Source organism: Oryza glaberrima, chromosome 4, assembly GCF_000147395.1.
Source record: "Oryza glaberrima chromosome 4, OglaRS2, whole genome shotgun sequence".
In the NCBI taxonomy this organism is placed as follows: Eukaryota; Viridiplantae; Streptophyta; class Magnoliopsida; order Poales; family Poaceae; genus Oryza; species Oryza glaberrima.
Window position 1 is genome coordinate 26,969,390 of NC_068329.1, and position 23,552 is coordinate 26,992,941.

The 23,552-nt window shown below is 39.3% G+C and overlaps 2 protein-coding genes across 2 annotated transcripts; both read right to left on the bottom strand.

Annotated features, from left to right (window-relative positions):
* Nucleotides 1–3,076: 3,076 nt before the first annotated feature.
* Nucleotides 3,077–10,629, bottom strand: LOC127771020 (mannosyl-oligosaccharide 1,2-alpha-mannosidase MNS1-like). The gene is made up of 14 exons (XM_052296818.1): nt 10,308–10,629; nt 8,563–8,610; nt 8,309–8,482; nt 8,094–8,206; nt 7,516–7,581; nt 7,195–7,366; nt 6,629–6,718; nt 5,120–5,244; nt 4,840–4,905; nt 4,611–4,719; nt 4,404–4,505; nt 4,072–4,152; nt 3,816–3,986; nt 3,077–3,711 (listed from the first exon to the last, which is right to left on the bottom strand). The coding sequence occupies exons 1-14, from the start codon at nt 10,470–10,472 to the stop codon at nt 3,475–3,477; spliced, it is 1,719 nt and encodes a 572-aa protein (XP_052152778.1). The 5' UTR covers nt 10,473–10,629; the 3' UTR covers nt 3,077–3,474.
* Nucleotides 10,630–11,877: 1,248 nt separating this feature from the next.
* Nucleotides 11,878–21,182, bottom strand: LOC127771204 (putative DNA ligase 4). Its single transcript, XM_052297049.1, has 27 exons — nt 20,807–21,182; nt 20,276–20,367; nt 20,097–20,182; nt 19,886–20,022; nt 19,693–19,767; nt 19,477–19,568; nt 19,266–19,337; nt 18,031–18,110; nt 17,907–17,944; nt 17,788–17,794; nt 17,441–17,596; nt 16,906–16,981; nt 16,677–16,801; nt 16,554–16,588; nt 16,247–16,305; nt 15,985–16,068; nt 15,776–15,868; nt 15,640–15,688; nt 15,433–15,520; nt 15,077–15,283; nt 14,867–14,992; nt 14,675–14,774; nt 14,490–14,595; nt 13,900–14,030; nt 13,665–13,823; nt 13,403–13,558; nt 11,878–13,304 (listed from the first exon to the last, which is right to left on the bottom strand). Exons 1-27 carry the CDS (start codon nt 21,140–21,142, stop codon nt 12,179–12,181), a joined length of 3,891 nt encoding a protein of 1,296 aa, XP_052153009.1. The 5' UTR covers nt 21,143–21,182; the 3' UTR covers nt 11,878–12,178.
* Between the last annotated feature and the right edge of the window lie 2,370 nt (nt 21,183–23,552).

Below are 23,552 nucleotides of genomic sequence, written 5' to 3' on the forward strand. Positions count from 1 at the left end.
GTGTATGCAAGTAAAAATATGTATTTTTACATGTCGGTAAAATAAACGTGTACGGTGTGTATGCGAAAGTTGTACTTTTAGGAGAAACGAATTTTGCAAGTGCGAACAGTCTAGAGGGACCCTCGTCTACGAAAAAAAAAATCTTTTCTAGGTGACAGTGAGTGTTATAATAGTGACAGTGGGTAAAAGGCGTGCGAGGTGATGGGTTCGTAGTACAAACAATCTACAGCTCTTTTTTTTTGGATAATGATCTGCAGCTCTTGTTGTAGTACTACGATAAGCGGATAATCATGCGTAGGAACGAAACAAAAAGTTTCACGCGAAAAAGGGATAGCTGTGATGTTGAGGTTTGGCCAGGGTAGGCCACAAATTTTGACAATTTAACCCTTTGAAAAATCTAATTTTACAAATGAACCCTCATCAAAACTTATTTCAAAAATAACCCTTTTGTTCAACGCCAAATCGTGTGGCGCTGAATTTAGACACCTCAACACCAAATAGCACGGCGCTGAATGTCCGTTGGCATGTTGACTCAGCCTTCCATCCACGGTGGCATGGCATTCAGCGCCAGTTGACGTGGTGCTGAGGTGTCTAAGTTCAGCGCCACACGATTTGGCGCTGAACTAAAGGATCACTTTTGAAATAAGTTTTGGCGATGGTTTGTTTGTAAAATTAGTTTTTTCAAATGGTCGAATTGTCAAAATTTGTGAGTATAGGCTGTGAGCCAAGCATCCAAGTCACGAGGGATAGTCAGCTTTGTCCAGCTGGCTGGTTTCTTTGTGGTCTTTTTTATTTTTCCCATAGCTTTTGCTTCACACGTTGTTTGCAATGTGACTGTCAACATATCTGTCTGTTAATGTCAACACTAACATGATCTGGAATTTTTGACAGACCATTAGACCAAGGGTGACATGGACGTGTGAAAATGTCAGGCAAGCAAGCAAGGCTAGCTGTGGACTATACTATTGTTATTCCACGCTGGAAGCTTCACCCGAATACGGCATGTGGAAAGGGATATGGTTAGGTGTGTTAAGTTCACGTTAAAATTGAAAGTTTGGTTAAAATTAGAACAATGTGATGGAAAAATTAAAAGTTTGTGTGAGTAGAAAAGTTTTAATGCTGGAAAAGTTGAAAGTTTTAAAAAAAAGTTGGAAACTGAACCATGCCATACTTACACTCTTCTATTGACCTAAATATCTTGTCCATACTGTAAATGATTTTATCCATGTATTATTATATATGTGAATTCTCTTATATTTTAGACGTAGATAGTAGTTGTAGAAAAAATGCTTAAGAGTTTGCACGTACTGCTAATTTATGGGTCAATCTGGGTACGCCGTACGCTTGCTTCTTCACGTTAAGAATTGCAGCATTGTTCCTGGAGAAGGAAAATGGCGAAAGGCCGAAAGTTGCATCGCATGTGTTACATGCATGCATGTTTTGTTGACCAAAGCTTCCGTCCAAGAACGTGATCTCAGTTTTCGTTTCCATTTCAAGCGAAGAGGCCGGGGACCTCTGTCACTGTGTCACATGCATGATTTTTTTTTTCGAGGAACATGCATGATTTGTTGACCATGCATTAGGCCTAATTAATCATGCTGCCAGAGGACCAGTGGTGGTGGTTGCATTGCATGTATGTAGCTCAAAAACTCGCCAATTAAACCAAACCAAATTGCTGAACTTGTTTTCAGAAACTGGTAATCAGTACAAGACGTGAGATGCACGCGTGTTGGATTAAGCAGCTACCGCGGTGTAAATCAGCCAGCAACACAGTTTGGTTAGGACAAATTAAAAGATTCTGCAAATCAGCGCTTATCTGCAAGCGCGGTATAAGAAGTTCACACGGTTGATCCCTTGTACAGCTTCTACTGCCTCTCACTGTCTGGACGATATTTCCCACGTTTGGGCAGACCAGACTCTCAGGAGGCGACGACGCGATGGCAACTGGTCAGTGCATCTGTGCATGAACGAGCAGGTTTGATGCCGACGCGCAGCATGAAAGAAATTCGGCGCCGGCCCGTTGTTGAGGCGCGCACGTTTGATGCAATTGATGCATGCCCGTAGTCCGTAGAGAGAGTGAGAGACTGGCTGACGCGTCACCGAGGCCACCCGCTGTCTTACGTGGGAGCGTTGTAGCCGCAATTGGCAATTAAAAGGCACAGCTCTAGATTTTAAAATTATAATATTAGACTTAAAATTTATATGTTAAATTATAGTAGTTTGAAATTTTATATTTCATCTAAAATATATAAATACAATAATTCATTCAAATGTTACCAACGAAATCACGAATCTAATCTATGGATTTGTGAAGCTAAATCTTGATACTCGTCTAAATTCATACCCCATCCCAAAATAATTTTATTTTTCACCGTCTTATTATCTTGAAATAACTTTATCTTTCAAGCAATCATTGTATTTGAGTTTGTGAAAATGAGAACAAATGCATTAGGACTAGTTAAAGCAAAAGGCAATTGCATTGAGATTTGATTAAAAAAAAGAACAATAGTTTTTATTGGTACGTATAAGATGTGTGAAAAATAAAAGAGTAAATTTCAGAAAACTATAACTATAGTGACAAAACTATCGTTTTGCTACAACATTAGTGACTTGTTTCAGTTTGCTGCAACAATAGCAAAACTATCGGTTTGCTACAACATTAGTGACTTATTTCAGTTTGTTGCAACAATAACGTGGGAAATTATCACAAAACTACAAACTTTTACGTGCTATGCTGCTACAGGACATGTAGGTGACAAACTGTATCAGCATATCACGAAAAGTTACAGTTTTATGATAATTTCTCATGCTATTGTTACAATAAACTAAAATAGATCACTAATGTTGCAGCAAACTGATAGTTTTGTCACTAATGTAGTTTTCTAAAATTTACTCAAAATAAAACTATTTTGGGAAAATATTTTGTGATAGAGATAGGTACCATAAATCCATAATGGCACTCAATCAAATGGTTAAACCCATATATGGATGCTCACCCAGGGGGTTCACAACATTCGCTACCTCTCGAAGGGCTAGGCTTGGAGCATCCTTTTTCTCGTAGCAAGAGTCTAGTGGGGAAGTAAAATGCAATCCGTTTTTATAGACCGTGTTTCAAAATGTCACAAGTCGGGCCACGTAATGAAAATACAACTCCACGGAAGCCCCCGTGTAACCAACAACATATGGACACTGTTAGATTTACATGACAGATCAATAATGCAGGGAGCGCAAACAAGTACAGAAATATAAACTTTCATGGGGTTATTGGTCTTCGATTTATACTCTGAAGTTTCAATGTGCCCCAGAATATCTCATCGTGCTCTACCTATAATTCCGTTGCCTAAACAGCCTATTGCCATGACTTTCAGCCCTTATACTGCTATAGGCAGAATCGCTGCTCCTGTCAGAACCTTGCATCAGGCAGGTCAAAAATCAGAGGGCAGATGAAAAATTCATGTGCTCTATGGTTCAAATCTACTCTTGTTTCCCCTGCTTCCTCCCGAACGGTCGTACCGTCGGTGTTGCAATGCCAACTGAGTGGGCTTTGCTATTGTCATTTAAAGGAACAATTCGCAATGGGTGGGCTTCGGTATTGAAGACCCACTCATCGAAGGATATGACTGATGGAGGAGAGAACAGGAGGTATAGGTACTTGAGAGTCTCTGCTAGGAAGAAGCTTTGCATCATGTTATCCTTCTCGCCAGTATTCACCTGGAGACCAAAATATTTGACAAGAATTTGTGTAAGTCTTACACTAGCGCTCAGTGGGAATTTAAGTATGGATGCTATCATAAAAACAATTAAAAAAAACTTACATCTCTCAGCCCAACGTAACCAGATTCTATGCGGGAGTTCTTTTCAAATGCCTGGAATATGTCCCACCCCCAGTCTTGGTATGTTTTGTTCCCCGTAAGACGCCACAAGTACATAAGTGATTCGACAGTCTCAGGTCTCAGGATATTCCATGATGTGCCCACGTTCATATCCTAAATTAAGAAGCTATCATTTAGAGATAAATGATGGAATAGTACGTGATTATTATAGAGAATAAAATAAGAGCTGCCTTGCTACCTGTCCAGTATGGAAAAAATAATTCTCCCCAGCCAACTTTGTAGGAGTTGTTTGGTAGAAGTTATAACAGGTCCGAGCAAGCTAAGAAGAGAACAAAAAATTATATCAACAAAAAACCATGTCTGTAATTGATCGATTTGGATATGAGTTGACTATGAGACTTCATGCACATTAAAGTTCATAGAACGAAAAGAATATTAGACATGAAGATAAAAATTTCATAGAACGAAAAGAATATTAGACATGAAGATAAAAATTCTTTAAGTATCTAGTTAACAAATAAGGATTTAAGACTTTGAATATACAAAAGTGAGAATTCCTAAAGGACCTACCTCTTTCGCAAGATTCATAATTTCTTCAGCCTTTTCAGTCTCCTCATAGCCAGAGGCCCCCAGTGCCAGCATACCAGGGGCAAAACATGCAAGCTCATCCATCTGTGCTAGTCACAAGCCGAACCAGTGAGAACTCCCGAGAGAGAATGAAAGTTAAGTCCAAATGATCCTCTTGTTGATTACAGCCAACCGAATGGGATTATTTACCTTGTCAGACAATGAACCACCATTCTTCTCGCAAATGTAGTAGTAATTAGAGGGTGTAGTTTTTTTGGTCAAGCTTAGTAGGCCTTCCATTGATGTCTCCCACATTTGTCTAGTCAAAAATCATATAAACAGTTATCAACATGCTAAATGAAACTGTATGGAATTTCCAGTAAAAGAAATCAGTGAAGGGAATATGAAAAGGTGAAAAGTGAGGCTTATAGGCTCAAACCTGTAATGCTTTACATGCTCAGTTTTATTCCCCTGGACCCAAACCTTGAGCAAGTACTCGTAGAAGCTGAACCACAAATGTAGTTAGCTCCATTTTTCAATCATTCTACACTCACTAAAATTAGGGTATGCAACAGAAAATCTATGAACAATCCAATAGAGCAAGTTGCTTAAAGATTTGCACAAATTAACATGGAAAGTACTAATGTTAATCACAGAAGGACCACTATGTTTTCAGGAAGGAAATAGCTTGTTTGAATAAGTGAGAATAGAAGTATAACCTATCTCCCATTGCACCAAATGTAATTGTTGAGTACGACGCAGTTCCTGAATGAGGGTTTATGTATATAGGGAGTAAGCCATCGCTTGGGTATATCTTCTGAAGCTGTCTGATGACATTCTCTGCCTAAAATTGTATTGTATCAGGCCAAACTGTGAGTTCAATATTAAGAAAGCCAAAAAGAGATTTTCAGGCAGGATTTAAATTTATATAAATTATATACGGGCAGATGCCATTTTTTGTAGGGCTTTGCTTACGCACACTGGTTAGCAAAATATTATAAACATTAAAAGAAAAGGCAGTAATAAATAAGTACGGGCCAACATAAACCAATGATGTAGGATACAAATTTACATTAGGGATCAAAGTTTTTGATGGAACTCATACCAATTGATTTGATCCATGCAATAGCATGTCAAATAAATAGGATAAGGAACAAGGTTATTTAGGATCTATAAGTAGGACCAATATAATCAAATTGATTATGATTTGGATATATTTTCTATTTCCAACTTATAACAGCCTTTTCTTTGAGACACTATTTTATTCTTGAAAGGAGATCTAAAGCAAACCTGGCGTCATCTGATAGAGAGAAGTCAGTATATATACTTAACCCACAATACTGGGGTCAAGCTAAATTCAAGAACTTTTCAGGGGAAGAACATTTGTATATGAAGAAGGCTATGATTTTGAAGGCCATCCAGAAAATAAAACACTTTAAATATGACTTATGAACTATCACAAAAAATCATTTATTCCCGCAGTCATGATTTGAGTACTTATGTGTGTCACAAAAGGAGGCATCAAGGAGATTTGGTTCCAGTGGTTATGACCATAGCATCAAGTGAAAAAGGGATGCATGCATGCACATCAACAACAAAGGGAACAATCAAAGTATTATATAGAGTAAATTTCAGAAAACTGCAACTTTAGTGACAAAACTATCAGTTTGCTGCAACATGAGCGACATGTTTCAGTTTGCTGCAACAATAGCGTGGAAAATTATCACAAAACTGCAACTTTTACGTTATATGCTGCTACAGTACATATATGTGACAACTGTAGCAGCATATAACGTAAAAGTTGCAGTTTTGTGATAATTTCCCGTGCTATTGTTGCAGCAAACTGAAACATGTCGCTAAAGTTGCAGCAAACTGATACATTTGTCACTAAAGTTGCAGTTTTCTGAAATTTACTCTATTATATATGATTACAAGGTCCTTTTTGCTTGCTCAAGAGTCAAGAGCCAGGTGGTTAGTCTCACGTCGTGGTTTGGTTTGTGGGTCATGGTCATTTTTTCTGTTTGTGTTTGTGGTCGGGTTTGTGACACGCATGGTTCCTAGAACTCAGTGTGTGCGTGTTTGGTTTTGCACGCGTGTTCTACCCCCTCTTCTTCTTATTCGAGGAAGGAAATAGAAGCCATGTTTTGCACACAACTGGTTGCACTTAATTTACCAAGATAATTGCATAAAACTGGCAGGATGTATGAAATATGAGTAATCTGTAGAACCTTTTGTTGATACTTGGGATCACCAGTCCTCTGTGACAAAGCTATAAATTCAAGTTGCTCCGTGCCAGAATCAGCAAGGATACTATCACCCTGCAGAAACACACAATGTACATGGTTCACCATCCAAAGAGAGAGAAAATAGTTTCAGGTCAAATGCATTTATAAACAATCCATTGAGCAATTATTGATGTGTTTTTATAAAGATTATGCAGCTCTCTTGCGTATTCGAGAAAAAAGTGTTTTTACAAAGATATTGGTAAATATCACATTAAACTTCTAATTTGATCAGTTTTTTTAAAAAAACTTCTAATTTGATCACTGTGGAGATAAGGGGCTGAAACAAATTACAAACATGATGAATTAATCATAAAGATGTATGTGATGACATGTGATTCAATCCCTCGAATGAAAACAGAGCTCTAAAGGAACAACAAAGTTTGCATCATTATGAAGAAAAATGGGATGCTGTGAACATGGTTAAAACAGTTAGCTGTAAGCTTCAGTGTGCTTAGAAGGAACACTCCATGTAATTGACTACCACTAGCAAAATAGAATCTATTACTCACATTGGTCCATCCAGGATTATGGGCTCGTCCATGAGCTAGGTTGATTCTATTATAAGGGATACCAGATGGTGTATCCCAAGCAGGTAGTAGACGGTCAGTAATATCTTTGGCCTTCTCAAGAAATACTTTGTCACCAGATAGATCATATGCACTGAGGAGGCCTCCAACAACTCTGAATATAAAAATAAAACAGAAACTTAGAAAAAAATAGATATACTTTTATGTTCTAAAAAATGTGGTCTGCCTACATAGCATCGATCAAAGAAGTCAAATATTTTAAGAAAAAAAATACTACAACAATAGTAAACCTTATAAGGCAACCTTATGGTCGTTTCAAAGACACTTGCATCGTAATCCTTGTCAAAGCTTAGTGAATCGGCCACCCAGCTGGCATCATGAAATAGACACCGACTAAATTAGAGTATGACATAAATCATAAGAAGATACTCAAATTGTTAGAGGAATACTCCACTCTGTAATGGAGCTATAAACAAGCAGATTAGAGAACTTAACAAGATATAAATAATAAAAAAAGTGCTAAACAAAATATACTCATAAAAGCCATTTATCACATGAATAGATGAAACAAACTGAATGCCTAAAGAAGTAAACAAGAAATTCCGATTTCCTTATATCACAAGGGATAAAGAGACGCATTCATTGCTAAAAGCCTAAAATACCTAAATGACAAATAAGTTTACTTTCTAAATTAGGGAATGCCATATTTTAACATCACGGAATATTAAAGGATGAAGCAGACACAGGTTTAGTCTGAAGTATTGAATGTTAATATGAGAAACCTAAAATCTAATAGAAGTCTCTGTCGTGAATGGACCAAATTAAAGCGCATGAGGAAGCATTATGTACATTCTGTATGGTGAAAAAATAGTTAAACTCACTCTCTGGCCCTCTGAAATTCATCCTTTAGGCCCATTATATACAGTGTATCAAGTGAGTCCACAAGAGTTGCCCCGAGACCACCAAAGCTATTGACACCATTCTTTGATTGTGGCTGGAAAATAATTTGAACAAAGAAAAATACAGAAGACACTTCAGAGCTCACTCAGATAAGTTAGAAGGGCAATAGAAATAACAGAATGTTGACTAAACAAACCTGAAGTTCATCCATTCCCCAGGCATACTTCACATAGGAATTCCAAGCATGGGCCATAGCCTCCTTAACCTTTTCTCTCCTTTCATTATTAATAGGATCAATTTCTACAAGCTTTTCTCTGGATACTTTGCCACCTGTTGGATTTTCATCCAGATGAACTCCAGCCTTTCTTAACTATACAAGAAACAAAGATTTTTTTTAAAGCTGGATTAAAAGTTAAGTAAACCAGCACCGCATTTCAGAACAAACTTTACCTGGTCACGCAACTGATTTACTTCATCATCCAATCGAGAAATTTCTGACTGAAATTGAGGATAACAGAACAAAGTAAGTGTAGGAAACAAGGTAATATTCCTGGAGCTTTGAAGCCATCAATAGTGGAGAACTAAATCATAACTGCGATATCTTTATTCAACAGAAAATCGTTGAATCTGAACTGCAAGATATTTTCCTGTACAACCCAATATCTGCCATCCGTATATTCATTTGCATTTACTAGCACTAGACTGAGCTGTTCAACAAGCAGCATTTAAGACAACCTCGCAAATACCCTACTCCCTCCGGTTCCATTTTAATTGACGTTTTGGACAATGACACGGTCTACAAGATACATCTTTAATCTTACTTTTCTATTATAATATATATAATTAATAAATGCATGTTTACTTTTATTATAGTACTTTAAAAGACAAATCTATATATGTTGTTCTAGTTCTTTTAAACCAAATATTTTTAAAGTTATTAATGGTCAAAGTTATAAAAGTTTGACCTCAACCTTGTCCAAAACGTCAATTAATATGGAACCGGAGGGAGTACCTTGCACTTTCACAAGTATAATTTAAAGCCATTCATCTGTAGCACTTCAGAATGAACAATTCAAGATGGTGATGAGGCACCTTTCAGATAGCATACCTTACATTTGTACTTTTAAGTTCTAAATTCTACAAGGAACTCAAACAATAAGAATGAACAGAGGAATATCAAAAGTATATGCATACTCCAGGAGATAAGATATGAGTTGACTCAAACTGAAATAAAACATGCCAACAGCCCAACAGACCCATGTGATTTTCAAACAGACCAACTAATCCATGTTTTCTTATGGTTTACAGAAGAGCTAGATTGACTTGATAAATCCAAAGGATGAAAATTGCTCAAAATATACATTCATGACTCATGTGTGGTATCCTTCAAATTAGCTGATTACTTACAAGCCTCAATGAACAAGTGGGAAAAAACAACCTAACCTTAATCTCATCTTGTCAAACTTAAATTGACATAACACCAACTACATCTCTGACATTTGTTTTCTCCTCAAAATACATAACACTATAGGAATTTGTGATGATATCCTCCTCTAAAATAATCACAAAACAGAAATTTTTAGATTTTTTAGACTACACCAATCTCAGTGAGTATGCTGTAAACTAACACATCAAAGAGCATAAAATAACCCAGTTCTCCAAATCTACACCTTCTATTAGTCCTAAAACATAGAAACGTAAAACTTTACTTCCACCTGAAATAAATAGGAATAGTTCAGACCTTCCCATTTACTTAATTTAACGAGAGAGAAATCGAGACTACGAAAATCTCACTGTACCAAGAGTGGCCGAGTACCTCCACTAATCCTTAAACTAACACTGAAAGAGTTCGAACATTTTAACCGAATTATCATCACAGCTGAGCTAACCAGAATGCACTCCATGTGGTTGATTTGCAAACTTCCAGATTCTCGTCCCACCAGTAATCCACAGAACACAACAAAAACGAAGACTGGATCCTGAATCCTGGAAAAACCACACTCTGCTCCGCAAGCGCACATGTCCCAAAACCACCCGCACAAGCTCTCGATACTCAGATCCAGCGACCAATCATCACCACAACAAACAAAAAAAAAAGGAAATCCGAAGCTAAGGCGGGCAGCAAAACCGGTCAGATCCCCGCCGCCTCAACCCGGATCAGGGGAACTTCAACGGGTGGGAGAGGAGGCGCGAACCTCGTACTCGCGGACGAGCGACTGTCGATCCCAGAAGGCGAAGGTGGCGGCGACGAAGACGAAGAAGAGGAGGGCGAGGCGCTTCGGCCGCTTGAGGTAATACGCCGGGTTGAGGTACCGCCACGCCCCCGACGACGACGAGGAGGAGGAGGACCGACGAGCCATGGACGGACGCCGCCCCCGGGGAGGAGATCGCCGGCACCCGAGCTCGCCACCTCCGGCGAGGTCTCCGGCGATTCGCGCGTGTCACGCCGCCGCGTGGGATGTGTTTTCGTGTGTGTGGCGTTTGGGGGTCGGACCTCGGTGGTGGCTCGGTCGTCGTTGAACGGGGCCTACTGCCGGTAAATAACCACTTGGTCATTAGAGCAGGTACAATAGCATGCTATAAACCAGCCTTAAACATATTTTAAGGAGATAAATAAGGAGAGAGAATGGCAGCGTGTTACAGATTTATAGCTAGCTGCAGCACGGACTCCAAGACGCAGGGTGTGTATGACAGGTGGAACCAGATATTAATAGGGTACTATTTAACTATTGTATGAATGAGCTATTAGATTGACTATAGATAAATTAGAGTTAGTAGTTGGCTATACTATTAAACTTGCTCGCTCTTATACACTGATTTTTCCCCCTTTTTAACTTACAGCATTCCTCTTTTTTTTTCTTTTGAAAATACTTCTTGTCCTTTTCTCGTAACAAATTGATGTTATTAGCTCATTCATGTTTTTTTTACATAGTAGACTTAATTAAATAGTATAATATATCAACACTATGTTAAATTAACATGTGTACCATTTTCGGCCGCTTGTGTTTTTTTAAGTGAACAACACCCCAAGCAATATGATGTTTCTATCAATATAGTCCTTCAATTTTGTATTATAAGTAGTTTAACCGTTGTGGAAATATGGGCTGATTTGATTTGATGCACTATCAAATCATTGGTAGTGCTAAATCTTAGGTATGTTTTGACACTACCAATGTTTTGGTAGATTTAGACTATATAAATTGTATTAGCTATGGCAAATATTGACATCAATCCAAACATCTACAAACTACTATTTAAATTGCTAACTATTTGGTTGGGCAAGTTTTAGCATCAAACCAAAACAGCCCTATATCCCATGAACGCTAATCAGAGATTTCCGTGTGAGTGGGGGCGTTGGCTTGCATTACATTAGCATCATAGCGTGAAATCCCACTGTTTCATGAAGAAATGCTAGCGATTGATTACCGGTGAACATACTCGTTTCTATCTCTCCATTTTAGTTTTTTTACATAAGGCAGAGCGATAGAAACGATAAACTTTTTGCCTCTCCATTTTGATTTTATGAACGTAGACAGCACGCCATGTGTACAGGTGGGTAGGAGGGATCAGGTACACCAAATTGGTCGGATGGAGCACGTTTTTGACGTTGGGTCTCACGCTTCGGTCGTCGCCTCGATCAACTTTCCGGCTCAAAGTGCTCTGCAACAGTGCAACTCTACACTGTTCGCATCACGGGCCCGCATGCTCGACATGCTCTGCACCTTTGGTGCATGGCAACCTACTCTCACAACACAACGACCATACATGCAAAGGAAGTAGCAAAAGCAGCAGCAGCTTACGATGTTATCAATCGGAAGTAGAAGCTCTCAACTACTAGCCATCACGCCGTTCTCAACAACGGGAGCGCGAAGAAAAACACGGGCCAAGTGTCATTTTCGACCAAACTACTAGCGCCATTCTTGTCAGAATCTTCACGGACGTTCAGAGCTAAGAACAGGGACATTCACAAGCATTTGTCACAGCATACAGGGCCGTGCAGATTAATGAAAGATGGGGAATATACAGCGTACAGGTTACCCGAAGTGGCAGCATTCAGTACTAATTGTCACCAATCCTTCAGAAGTGCACCGGCGACGTCCTTGTAACTGACCTTTTTCTTCTTTGGAGCACCAGCAGTTGGATCTGGGGCTGGAACCCCGGTACTCTGTGTGGAGCTTCCTGCGTGTGGTGCCGGAACACCAGAACTGGATGCAGAACTCGCTGAGGCCTGTGGCACTGGAGCCACGTAACTGGATGTGGAGCTTCCTACCCAAGGTGGATTCGTCTCAGCTTTGGCTTCGGCAACCCTGTTACCAACGTCCGTCTTCATCTGGCCAAGCGATGGAATCATGTCCAGGAGCATTGCGTGCAGCGGATCAACCATCTGTTCCATCTTCTCGCACGTTGCGCTACTCGTTGTTTCAGCGGTGTCTCTTCTAAGAACTGTTTGGTTGCGTTCGTGTTTTGGGCTGCTTGGTGTCTCCGTGGTACTCGATTTGATTCCTTTGGGCTCCTGCTCATCCAATGTGATAAGCTGGGCACCTGGAGGTGGTTCTTGATCCTTGTCATGGGCATGTTCTTCCATCTTAGAGATGGAATCTGCGTTCAACTTCTTATCATCTTGACCTGTTTCACCAGGACCTGTTTCACGATCTATCTTTGCAAGCCACTTTCCTCTTTGAGCCCTTGATCTTCGGACCACTCTAGGAGCGGCTGGATGTGCCCCCTGGTCTCTGTCACTGCTATCTTCTTCCATCTTAGAGATGTAATCTGCATCCAACCTTTGATCGTCCTGTCCTGTTTCACCAGGATCACTTTCTTCAGATTGACCATAATCGATTTTGGCATGCTGTTTTCCTCTCCTAGCCCTTGTTCTTCGGACTGGTCTAGCAGAAACTTGGTCTTTGTCAAAGCTATCTACTTCCATTTTAGAGATGTTATCTGTGTCTGGTATTTGATCATCTAGACCTGTTTCACCATGGTCACTTTCTTCAGGCTCAACATCATCTATTTTTGCATGTTGATTTCCTCTTCTAGCTCTTGTTCTTCGGACTGGTCTAGGAGCAGGCTTTGCAGTTCTTGAGGCACTACTGGATGGCCTTCCCCTTTTCCTTGATGCATGCTTAACATGAGATGTATCAGCCTTCTCATTTTCCTCAAGCTTGTCATTACAAGGCTGAACAGTTTCCTCACTGAAAACAAAACAGAAACTTCAGTAAAAAATAAAAGATCGATAACAATAAAAAATGCAGATATTGCGAATGCTAAAATACGACCATCCCGCATCTACCTTCGTTCAATTTCTATTTCTTCTAGTGTATCCGGTTTAAGGCTGTAAGTGGTTTCAGGCAGCCTTGTTTGTTTTTCCACTGAATCTTCCAACCACTTGTTACTGACAACCTGCAATCTTTTGTCATGTAGATAACGCCTCTCGGCAGGAGGGAGGCTGCATAAACCAGTATTTTCATAAGTTTTCAAATTTCCAGCTGTCAGTGTTTGAAGAAAGAAATTCTTCTATCATAGAACAGACCAAAAAAAAATTAATAAATAACCTCTTGTACAGCATGTCAAAATTGTAGGCTTGTAGAACTGAAACTATAATCAAATGAGTAGCGGGAGCAAGAATGCTGCAAACTTGACCACCATGCATGGTAAGGTCCTGCTTCACTCTCTTGAGTGCAAGATCAGATATTACATTGTAGTCCGCATTCCTCCAGAAAAGAAGAGCATCAATGAATAAAGAATCACATTACATGAAAGATGATATTGACCGCAAATAAAACTTACACCAAGGGTGCATGATAGAAGTAGACACAGCAACCCTGGAAGAAGCAGAATCTCTCATCTGCGCAATACTTCTTTTTGTAGTGGTGTACCATGTTTGAATCAACAACAGCTCTGTCCATATTGCTGAAAATCTGAACAATGTACAAAGAAAGAAGAATCATCAAAATGATCACTGTATTTAGTCCTTATCTATTGGTTCTCTACTTGGATAATATTTCCGAGCACAATAGTAGTTTTCAGACAAACTTCTTAATATCAAACTTGCCAAACTTCTTAGTAACAAAGAGTAAGTAGCTTATGAAAATTGGGAAATATTTTTCCAAATTTATCGTTGGCTGTTATCATACAAACCCCAACAGGGACCATTGGATGAATTTTCATATGTTTGGATGGATCAAAACTATGGAGATTAAGCAGGGAATCCCTCATACTAGATTTCTAGTCTCATATACTTGTAGTATTGTTGATTGCACAGATTTTAACTACAGGAATACCAATTTAGCACCCAGAATGACATATCTGGCATTATGAATTACAGCCAAATGCATATACGAGATAAGCATTTGCTGCATACAGGAAAAAGAATTTACCTGCTTGAGGTCAGAAATATCAATGTCCCAGTAGAAATAGTCGGCATATGAGTCGATCTCTTCAGGAAATTTGTGCCTCGCAAAATCTGCAAGAAAGAGGATATACCTGCACAGTGAAATGAGTTAGAATATTTTTGACAAGAAAAGTTGATGAAAGAAACATGGGCTGTAAGCAAGGGTCAAACTTAGGCTGCAAATGAAGAAGGCGTTTTTCCTTGCAACAGTCTAAGATCCAGGAATAATGAATGATCCTTCCCTGCCGTGTGGCTGCCTGATATTTGATACCTGGGAAAACACAAGAGAATAACTTGAACTAAATTACTCAACATTTAGAATAAGAGAAAACATAAGGTTTCTAAACAGGATAAAGTTAATACCTTTTTTCTCCGCTGCTATGCAATGAGTAACTGAGTCATTAAGATTCATCGAGAAAGATCCGCCATTCTCCACAACCAGTTTATGAAAATAGTCGAGATTATATGATGGAGGTATGTTGACAAAATCTAAGCATGATAAGGATTGGACCAATTCAAATTTACAGTGTAAATAGAAAGTACAGTCCGCAAATAATATGCACGAAAGGATACAAAACATTGTATTTGCAAATATAAGTGTTTCTCCCTTTAGGCCTGAGATGTCAGTCTTCATAAGATGTGAAGGGATGATTGACACATTCTTTTTCTCCCCCTTTTTGTTTGTTCTCGGTTGTTTTACCTTAACATTCTTCAGATCATTATCATCATCTGCCGCCCTGTGAGTTGTCCCATTACTTGAATGTACGATGTCCACAAATGCTGTGGGGAGTAACATTTTACAGAAGGTTGAGGTATAATCAAAATACTTACAAGGCATAAAAAGAAATGTACATTATCGTAAGATAATTCAATACAAAAGGAGATAATTTATATAAAAAAATTACTGCCAAAGTACCCAAAAGAATTACCCTGCACATCAAGGCACTCGTGCCATGGCTTATCGTATCTCAACCGTTGAATGCGGGGGAACCTTAAGCTGTATGGGGCAGCAAATACCTTTAATAGATTAAAAGCAGTTGGAGAGCAAATCAGCATGTTGTACAAGAACAAATCTTTCCCGAGCATAAGACTTTTAAAGATAGCAAAGCATCAATGTTTATCCATAATTTGATTACCTCAGATTTGATTGTTCGAATATCGCTTGTTATGGATATTATGACTGACCTGCATTTAGTGATGCAGTATATCAGATGCTTCCTGAACCTGACAGATTGTCTAGCAATACACCAAGAACTCCCACATAAAACTTACTTATCAGGGCTTTCTATCCAAACATCTGGCCTCTCCTTTGAATGGTTTGTCACTTCATAAAATCTTGGTGGTTTTTTGGGGTACTCATTTTTCCTGATTCAGAAATAGCCAAATATGAGGGGATAAAGTGTCCAAGTTCACACGCTCTAAGGAAGTGTGTTTGCAAAATTGTGATAGGATGCAACAGAAAAAAACAAACAAAAAGGTACCTGAAATGAGGCTTCAATTTGGTGACAAGAGCGTCAAGCTCTTCATCAGAAAGACCAGTACCGACTCGGCAAAAAGAAAGAAATCTTGCAAGGAAAAAAAACATTAAATAGGAGACATAACTCTTGACCTGACAGAGCATAACTATTAAGACTAACATTAGGAAAACTGCATTCCCGTTGTTATTAAGATCTCCACACGTAGTTTTCCACACAGACACCGCCAAGTATAAAAGGAGATGGTAGGGGAAAAGGGTGTTCTTACCTTTTGGGATAACTATTGTCGTCAGAAGGCACTGCAAGACCAACTAAAAACTGGGCAACCTATAACAGGTTAAGAATGGTCAGCACTTTTTTATAGCATTCTTCTTGAAAATAAGAATATCACCAATATATGCTCCCAGTAAAACAAGAAAAATGCAGTTTTTTGTCCTTGAGTGGTTAGGAACAGATACATGCAAAAAAGTCTTAGAAAACATGGTAGGATATATAGCACCCTTGCAGCATAGCCCTAATGTTGAAAGTGGAACAATAGATAAACTGTGTAATTCAAGATAAGAGTATGTACACACCTCTCCTCCTCGACGTCCTGAGCCATAATACCCACCTAACAACAAAGGAATCGATGGCTCAATGAATCAACAGGTGCAAAATGTTTATTATTTAGTCGGTAAGTAAGGTGGAAAGATGCTAACCTATAATAATAACATCAAGATCAGCACCAGCATGTATATAATCAGGCTTTAATTTAAGCCACTTTCCACTCCGGTCACCAGGTTCCCATTTGGACTCAAGGTCCTTTAGTATAATTCCCTCTTCTCTAAGCACAAATGGCATATTGAATAATCAGAAAATCTGAACTGAATCATTAGTGATATGGAAAGGTTGCTAAGTTCATCAGTGTTTGGGGAGGTAGGAAAAAACCTATTATCAACAGTGTCCTTGAAGAATTTCTCCACATCATCAAGACTATGTGCCAAAATGGACCAGCATGGTTCATCTGCAAGTCGAAAATAGGTTTACTATTGGGCAATACAGTACTGGGCAAAGTATAACCAAAACACACTCAAGTTAGTTATATATTACAAGAAAGTAACTCTTGGAAACAAAATAAAGGGTTTTGCAAATAAGCAAAAAAGTGTTATGTTAATATTCTGTGGAAAAAAAATTAGAATGGCAACTAATGTCAATCTATTGGGCATTTAACTTTTTGCCACTTTTAAGATGTGGCAATTAAGGATTTTCCACTTGCAGTCTATGACATGTGGGCCCTCATGTGTCTATGACATGTGGGCCTAGTGGCAAATAGTTATTTATTCCATTTGAACCAGATGTACAGTGGGCAAACTCACAAATGCATTATAAAAATGATACCTAAATTTTCATCACCTACCTGGCGGACGATGGATGTTCAGGCCACCTGTTGGAACTAATATTTACCTAAATTTTCATCACCTACCTGGCGGACGATGGATGTTCAGGCCACCTGTTGGAACTAATATTTCCAGATGGCCCTTCAAAGGTCTGACAACCTTCCGCAGAATTTCATGCCGCTCTGTCAAACTTTGGTGGATAACACTGGTGTCTCCAGCATAAAGAATGTCAAAAGCAACATCTGGGCATTCTTAGTGTCAAGGAAAACAAGGGAATATAAAAAAATAGGGTAGTATTATCATGAAGTAACTATCTTATCTTCTTAATGAAATGACACACAGCTCTCCCGTTTGTTCGAGAAAAAAAAATCCTGGCAGCTAAGAATATTGACACAGAGAGCAAGAACATAAAAAGCAATCCATTCAAGGATACAGCACAACTGCAAGCAAACAAGAAAAAGAAAAAAAATCAGTTAAAAGCAAATTCTGTACATGGATCACTCTGAAACTAAAAAACAAAGCATGCAGGAGATAAAAGTTCATGACAAAAACCTGTCGATCAGTCTCCAGCCCCTCCTTTGCGGCCTTTGCTGCAAACAAATATTAGTTGAGTCCACTATAAAGACATACAGCATAAAAAACAAAATTCTAAAATTTCCAATGAGATTCCAGAAACCTATTTCCTGGTTTGATCCAAATTCTGCAAACCGATTAAGCACAGTATCCCAAACAAGCATTTCTCCATCCAAAATACACCTGCAGGGTCAGTACAAATTCACATCAAAATCAAGAATGGGTTATCAAGTATTATACTAACTACTACTCCTTCCTTCCCTAAATAAGTGTAGTTTTAGATAGTCAACTACATATTAAGGAAGAGATTAAAAGACTACCATACCCTTTATTGATATGGACAGAAAACGAGGAGGAAGTACTATTGGTCCAATGACAAAAAAATAAGAAGAAAAAGACGTAGTAGTATTAAAGAGGTCAAGTGGACTACTCTAAAACTACACTCTTTTAGGGACAAATTCTTAGGCTAAAACTACACACTTATTTAGGGATGCAGGGAGTAAGAAACAGCCTACACAAAGGATTCGAATCAAAAATCCCCTATTGAAGCATGCCCTAAGGAGAAAGTTCTCATAATTAGTTTGTAACTCGAAAAGAAATTCAAAACATGTTTAAGTTTTCCTATAATTTGTTGACTGCAGAAAAAGGTGTAACAAAAATAATTCCTTGGTATTATGATCTTTGACAATATTCCTTCCATATAAAAATATAAGGCATATTTTGTTTTGCTAGGGCAAGGCTTTGATCAACGATTTGCTTTACTAATATATCATTTATATGACACAAAAGTATAATCATAAGAAAGTAATTTTCAATATGAATCTAATAACATCAGTCTTGCGTCATAAAAACTATATTCTAATAAAGCAAACTGATGGCCAAAGCCTTGTCCTAACTAAACAAATTATGCCTTACATTTTTATACGGAGGGGGTAATTCATTCATTTGCTTTTTTTTTTTTTGTCTATGACCAGACTAAGCCATGTGATGATACCTTTCAGGAAAAAAATGTACAATTTCTCACTTTCACCCAGAAAAAAAATTGTTAGAATACTATCAAAACCTCATTGTCTTCCCCAAAAAAAAAAAAAAAAATCTTCACTAGTACTACCTCCGTCCCATATTATAGCTACTTCTGCCTTTTTTTTTGGAGGGATTAAGATTGAGGTGACAAATGGTTGTGACTGGATGAGATGAGAAAGAAGGTGAAGAAATTAAATGAGAGATGGTTGTGATTGGTTGACATAGGGAAGTAGGAGGAAGTATTTATACTTGGGACAAATTTTGAATGCTAGAAGTAGCTATAATATGTGACGAGGTAGTAATAGTAAACCTTACCTGTCAACCAAGATATTTTCTATAATAACTTTGGACATTCCAGGTGCATATTCTGAGTGATCAAGAAAGCTCCTGATAAACACAGCACATTAGTGGACCAGGATTAGCCTATCTACAGCAAAGATATTACAGGCAGAAACAGAAAATATTATGGCAAAAGAAACCAATCCGTTTCAGAATAATAAGCAAGAGATAGATGGGGAACCATTACCTTGAGAAGAAATGAATCTCTTCCCCATTCTTGTGAATTTGAATACGGTCACCGTCAAATTTGCACTCAGCAACCACTTGTTTTCCGTGAAGCTGAAGAGGGAGGGAGCATATAACCAAACAAATTGTAAGATGACTATATGAAAAAAGTGAGTGTCCTTAAAAATGACTAAATATTCCATTGATACACTATAAGCTAAAAAATAAATAAAAAGACCTTCTTCCAAGCAGATGAGGCATTATTGACTCTCATAGCTAGCTGAGGCCTGACAGCCTTCCCCACTTCTATATCCTGGTCATACAGCATAGAGATATCATGCAGATAAACTTGCTTCCGTGTAAAAATTTTATGCATCAGAATGGCAGCATGCAGGCAAAGACAGGCAGACATAGAATGTTAGTATCATCACCTGGCGCTTATGCCTCTGACTTCGATCATTAAGCTTTTCACAGACCAATCTCAGGTCACAAGTGACATTGAACAAGTCTTCAGCATCAGGATGGAACTCATGAAATACGCTCTTCTCACTGATCCCCAATTTCAAATCTATGATGAAGTACGGAAAGCATCAACAGCAATCCAAAACCACTGCAGAAATGCAACTTGTAGAGCAACCCAACCTTTCAGAATAATCATCAAGAGCCACTTCATTTCAAGGGCATTGGTTTTCTTGATCAGACTAGAAAGAATCGAAGCCTTCTCAGACCTGTCAAGAATGAGGAGTAACTTCTCACTTTCAAGGCATACACTGATGCACGGCACAGTAAAAATGCAAATAGATGTATTATGTATAAGCTACCTATTCTCAGTTGCAGCCAGGCGATCAAGTGCGTCATTCACCTCTTTTATTGTTAATCCCCCAGAAGTCATTCCTTGTCTCCGCTGTAGCACCTGAGCAGCACACAAGAGTATGAGAAACATCAGGAAGCTACCATAAGGCCCCGAATCACAATATCCAAAGCATGTATCGATCAAACAATCAAGCTATCTATGAATATACTTTAACTTAATGAGATTTTTGCTACCACATTGTATCCATTCAACCGAATGAATTAGTGAAACAAAACTAAGAAAATAATCACAGTATCCAAAGCGTGTATCGGTCAAACAATCAATCTATCTATGAATATACTTTAACTCAATGAGATTTTTGCTACCACAGACTGTATCCATTCAACCCAATGAATTAATGAAACAAAACTAAGAAAACACTCAATCGAGCGCAGCTCATCGAACCACAAACGCGGGAAATTCATAAACTCATCAACGACTACGCCGCCATGCCCCATGTTTTGGTTAGGGATAGTAACTGGTAAATGTGGCGGCATACCTCAGCGGCGACGAGTGCGAAGTTGCCGGCGTTGCGGAAGCCGCCCCCGCGCCGCCAGTTGGTGAGCCGCACGGCGTCGGGCGAGTCCTTGGCTATCCCGAGGGCGTCGACGAGGACGGAGGCGAGCGCGGCCTCCTTGAGCCCGTACGAGCCGCGCTCGCGGTCGAGCCCCGGGAGCACGAGGCGGAGCGCGCTGAAGTAGTCGTCCCTGCCGCCGGGCCCGTAGGCGCGGTCGAGGAGCGCGCGGAGCCGCGCCCGCTTCTTCGCCGCCGTGCGGTCCCGCGACATGGCCTGGAACATCGCCACCAGCAGCCCGAACCGCACCGTCGCCGCCATCGCCGCCGGCGACGAACCGCCGAGGTGGCCAGAAGAGGGGGAAAGGCCAAACGGGTGAAATAAAGTAATTCTGAGGGCTATTTCTACAAAATTCCGCTTGACCTTCCCGCTTCCTCGATCTTGTCCGTACGAATCTTATGCAACGGTCCAGATTAACCCTTCGAAAGTGTCGGGCCTTATATTGGGCCGGAGCGGGAATCCCACGTACGTGCGGAATATTGGGCTGGAAACCCGTGCGGAGATTCGTGGGCTGGAATATAATCCCAGACCTGTGCGGATATATTGGGCCGAAATATGTTGGGCTGGAACGGCATTTCGACCGACGTACAGAAGCGAAAGCTTCAGTGGAGCTTCTCTGCAACTCCTACCGAAAAAAAAAATCCAAAATTCTTCTGTTCTATTAGTTCTAGTAGCATGCACCAACGATTATAATGGATCAGACTAGGGATAGACTGTATTTATGATTGGGATAAAATATTAGGGTGGTGTTCTTTTCTCCTAAAGATGAAAATTAAGTTTTTTACGTAAAACGAGGTGGTATTAATGTATGATTGATTGAGTTTTAATTATTACAAACTTGAAAAATATATTGATATGATATTTTAGAGCAATTTTCATATAGAAAGTTTTCGCACGAAATACACCGTTTTAGCAATTTGAAATGCGTGTCACGAAAATCTTAATCTTCAACCAACTCTTATTGGAGAAAAGAACGGGACCTAGATCCAGTGGTTACGTAAGCTACACGTGCGAGCGCGCTGTGAGAGGAGGGAATGGAAGGAGAACGACTTTGTTTTTATTAAGATGGTAGGGATATTTGCATCATGCACAATTGTACATGCTATTACTGATGAGTCATCTCTTTGGTTATAAAGTATAAACGTGAAGCTCTCAAAGGAAGTGATGAAAAGTGTTCGCATCCTCTGATTTTCAGTAACCTGAATTCCTGATGAAATGCTGCACAATTTCACCTACACGAATTTGGCCTCCATATGTAATCAGGCATCGGCGTTGCTTGTCTTCTTCCACGACCGTACTGTGCACATGAGCGCATCTGTCACCGATCCGCGATGTCGGGAAGAGATCACAACATTGATTTTTCTTGCGCAATCAATGTGTAGTATTTATTTGTTCACCAATTCAGGTTGCCGTTCCTCGATCAGATAGTACGCATGTTCTCCAGAGAATGTCTGTTCCCTTACACAAATAATCAAGAGAAGGATTCTTTTGATGTGTTTTACCACACAATGGATCTTCAGACGGTCATGAAAATAAGAGGATATCGTCGCGGAAGACTGACGAAGTGATGATGATCAGTAATTCGGTATCTTTGGTCCTGGCCTCCTTGGGGACCGTCTGCAATTGTTCATGGCCTCTGCAATTCGAAGTTCATAATCTGGTTCGGCACAACAGGACAGTTCATGCATACGGATCTTGCATTGCCACATGAGAGCCCATGTTTCACTGAATCATGGTCATGATGATGTCTGGATGATGATAGTGTCAACTGCTGAATCGATCAATTGACCATGGTTACCCAGTAGAGAGGTTTCCCTTACAACCTATAATACAGTTCATGATCAAGAAGGCTAATAGAATCCAGAATCGTATTAGTTATGCTTTAGCTTATAGAGCCCGGTGTGAGTCTTTAATAGACTTTTGTACATATTCCTCAATCTTTTAATAGACTTTTATACATATTCCTCAATCTTAAGTAAATTTGGTTGGCCTATCTTAGCCAGCCCAGCAAAAAAAAAAAAAATCTTTAACAGACTTTTGGACGGATGAAAGTTGTAACTTCATCTCTCACCTTGTGTGCGAGGACTCTTTAGCTGAGTAATATATTTTTTTAAAAAAATACAGTTGATGATTGATACACAAGCATGTTAGTATGTTACTATGTTGTTATTGCGCTGCCGGGACCAACTGTTCGTTCGGATCATTTGCCTTTTGGACTGTTTCACCAATGATTGACAGATCATGAACGAATTCAGATAGGAAAAAATGGAGGAAAAACATGAGGAAAAGGGAATACCTGTTCTGAAATTCTGGATCTGTTGTGCGGCAGCTAGGGCCCTGTAAGATATCCCCTCGGCACCAAGATCACCTTTCAGTCATTCACCAATGAAGGGATGCTTTGAAGGTTTTGTCCCATAATTCTTGCTTGTGGAGATCTGTACTTTTTGTTGATTGCGATGGATTGCATCCATGTCCTTCTTGTTCCTTAATGGTAGATTCTTATTAGCTAATTTTCGGTGTTTGTTGAGACTCATGCAACAAGGTTGTTACAATCGAGATCTTGAATCGGAACCGGATGTCTCTAAGTAGGAGGTGTTTGTTGAAGACTCATGCAACAAGGTTGTTACAATCGAGATCTTGAATCGGAACCGGAGGTCTCTAAGTAGGATCG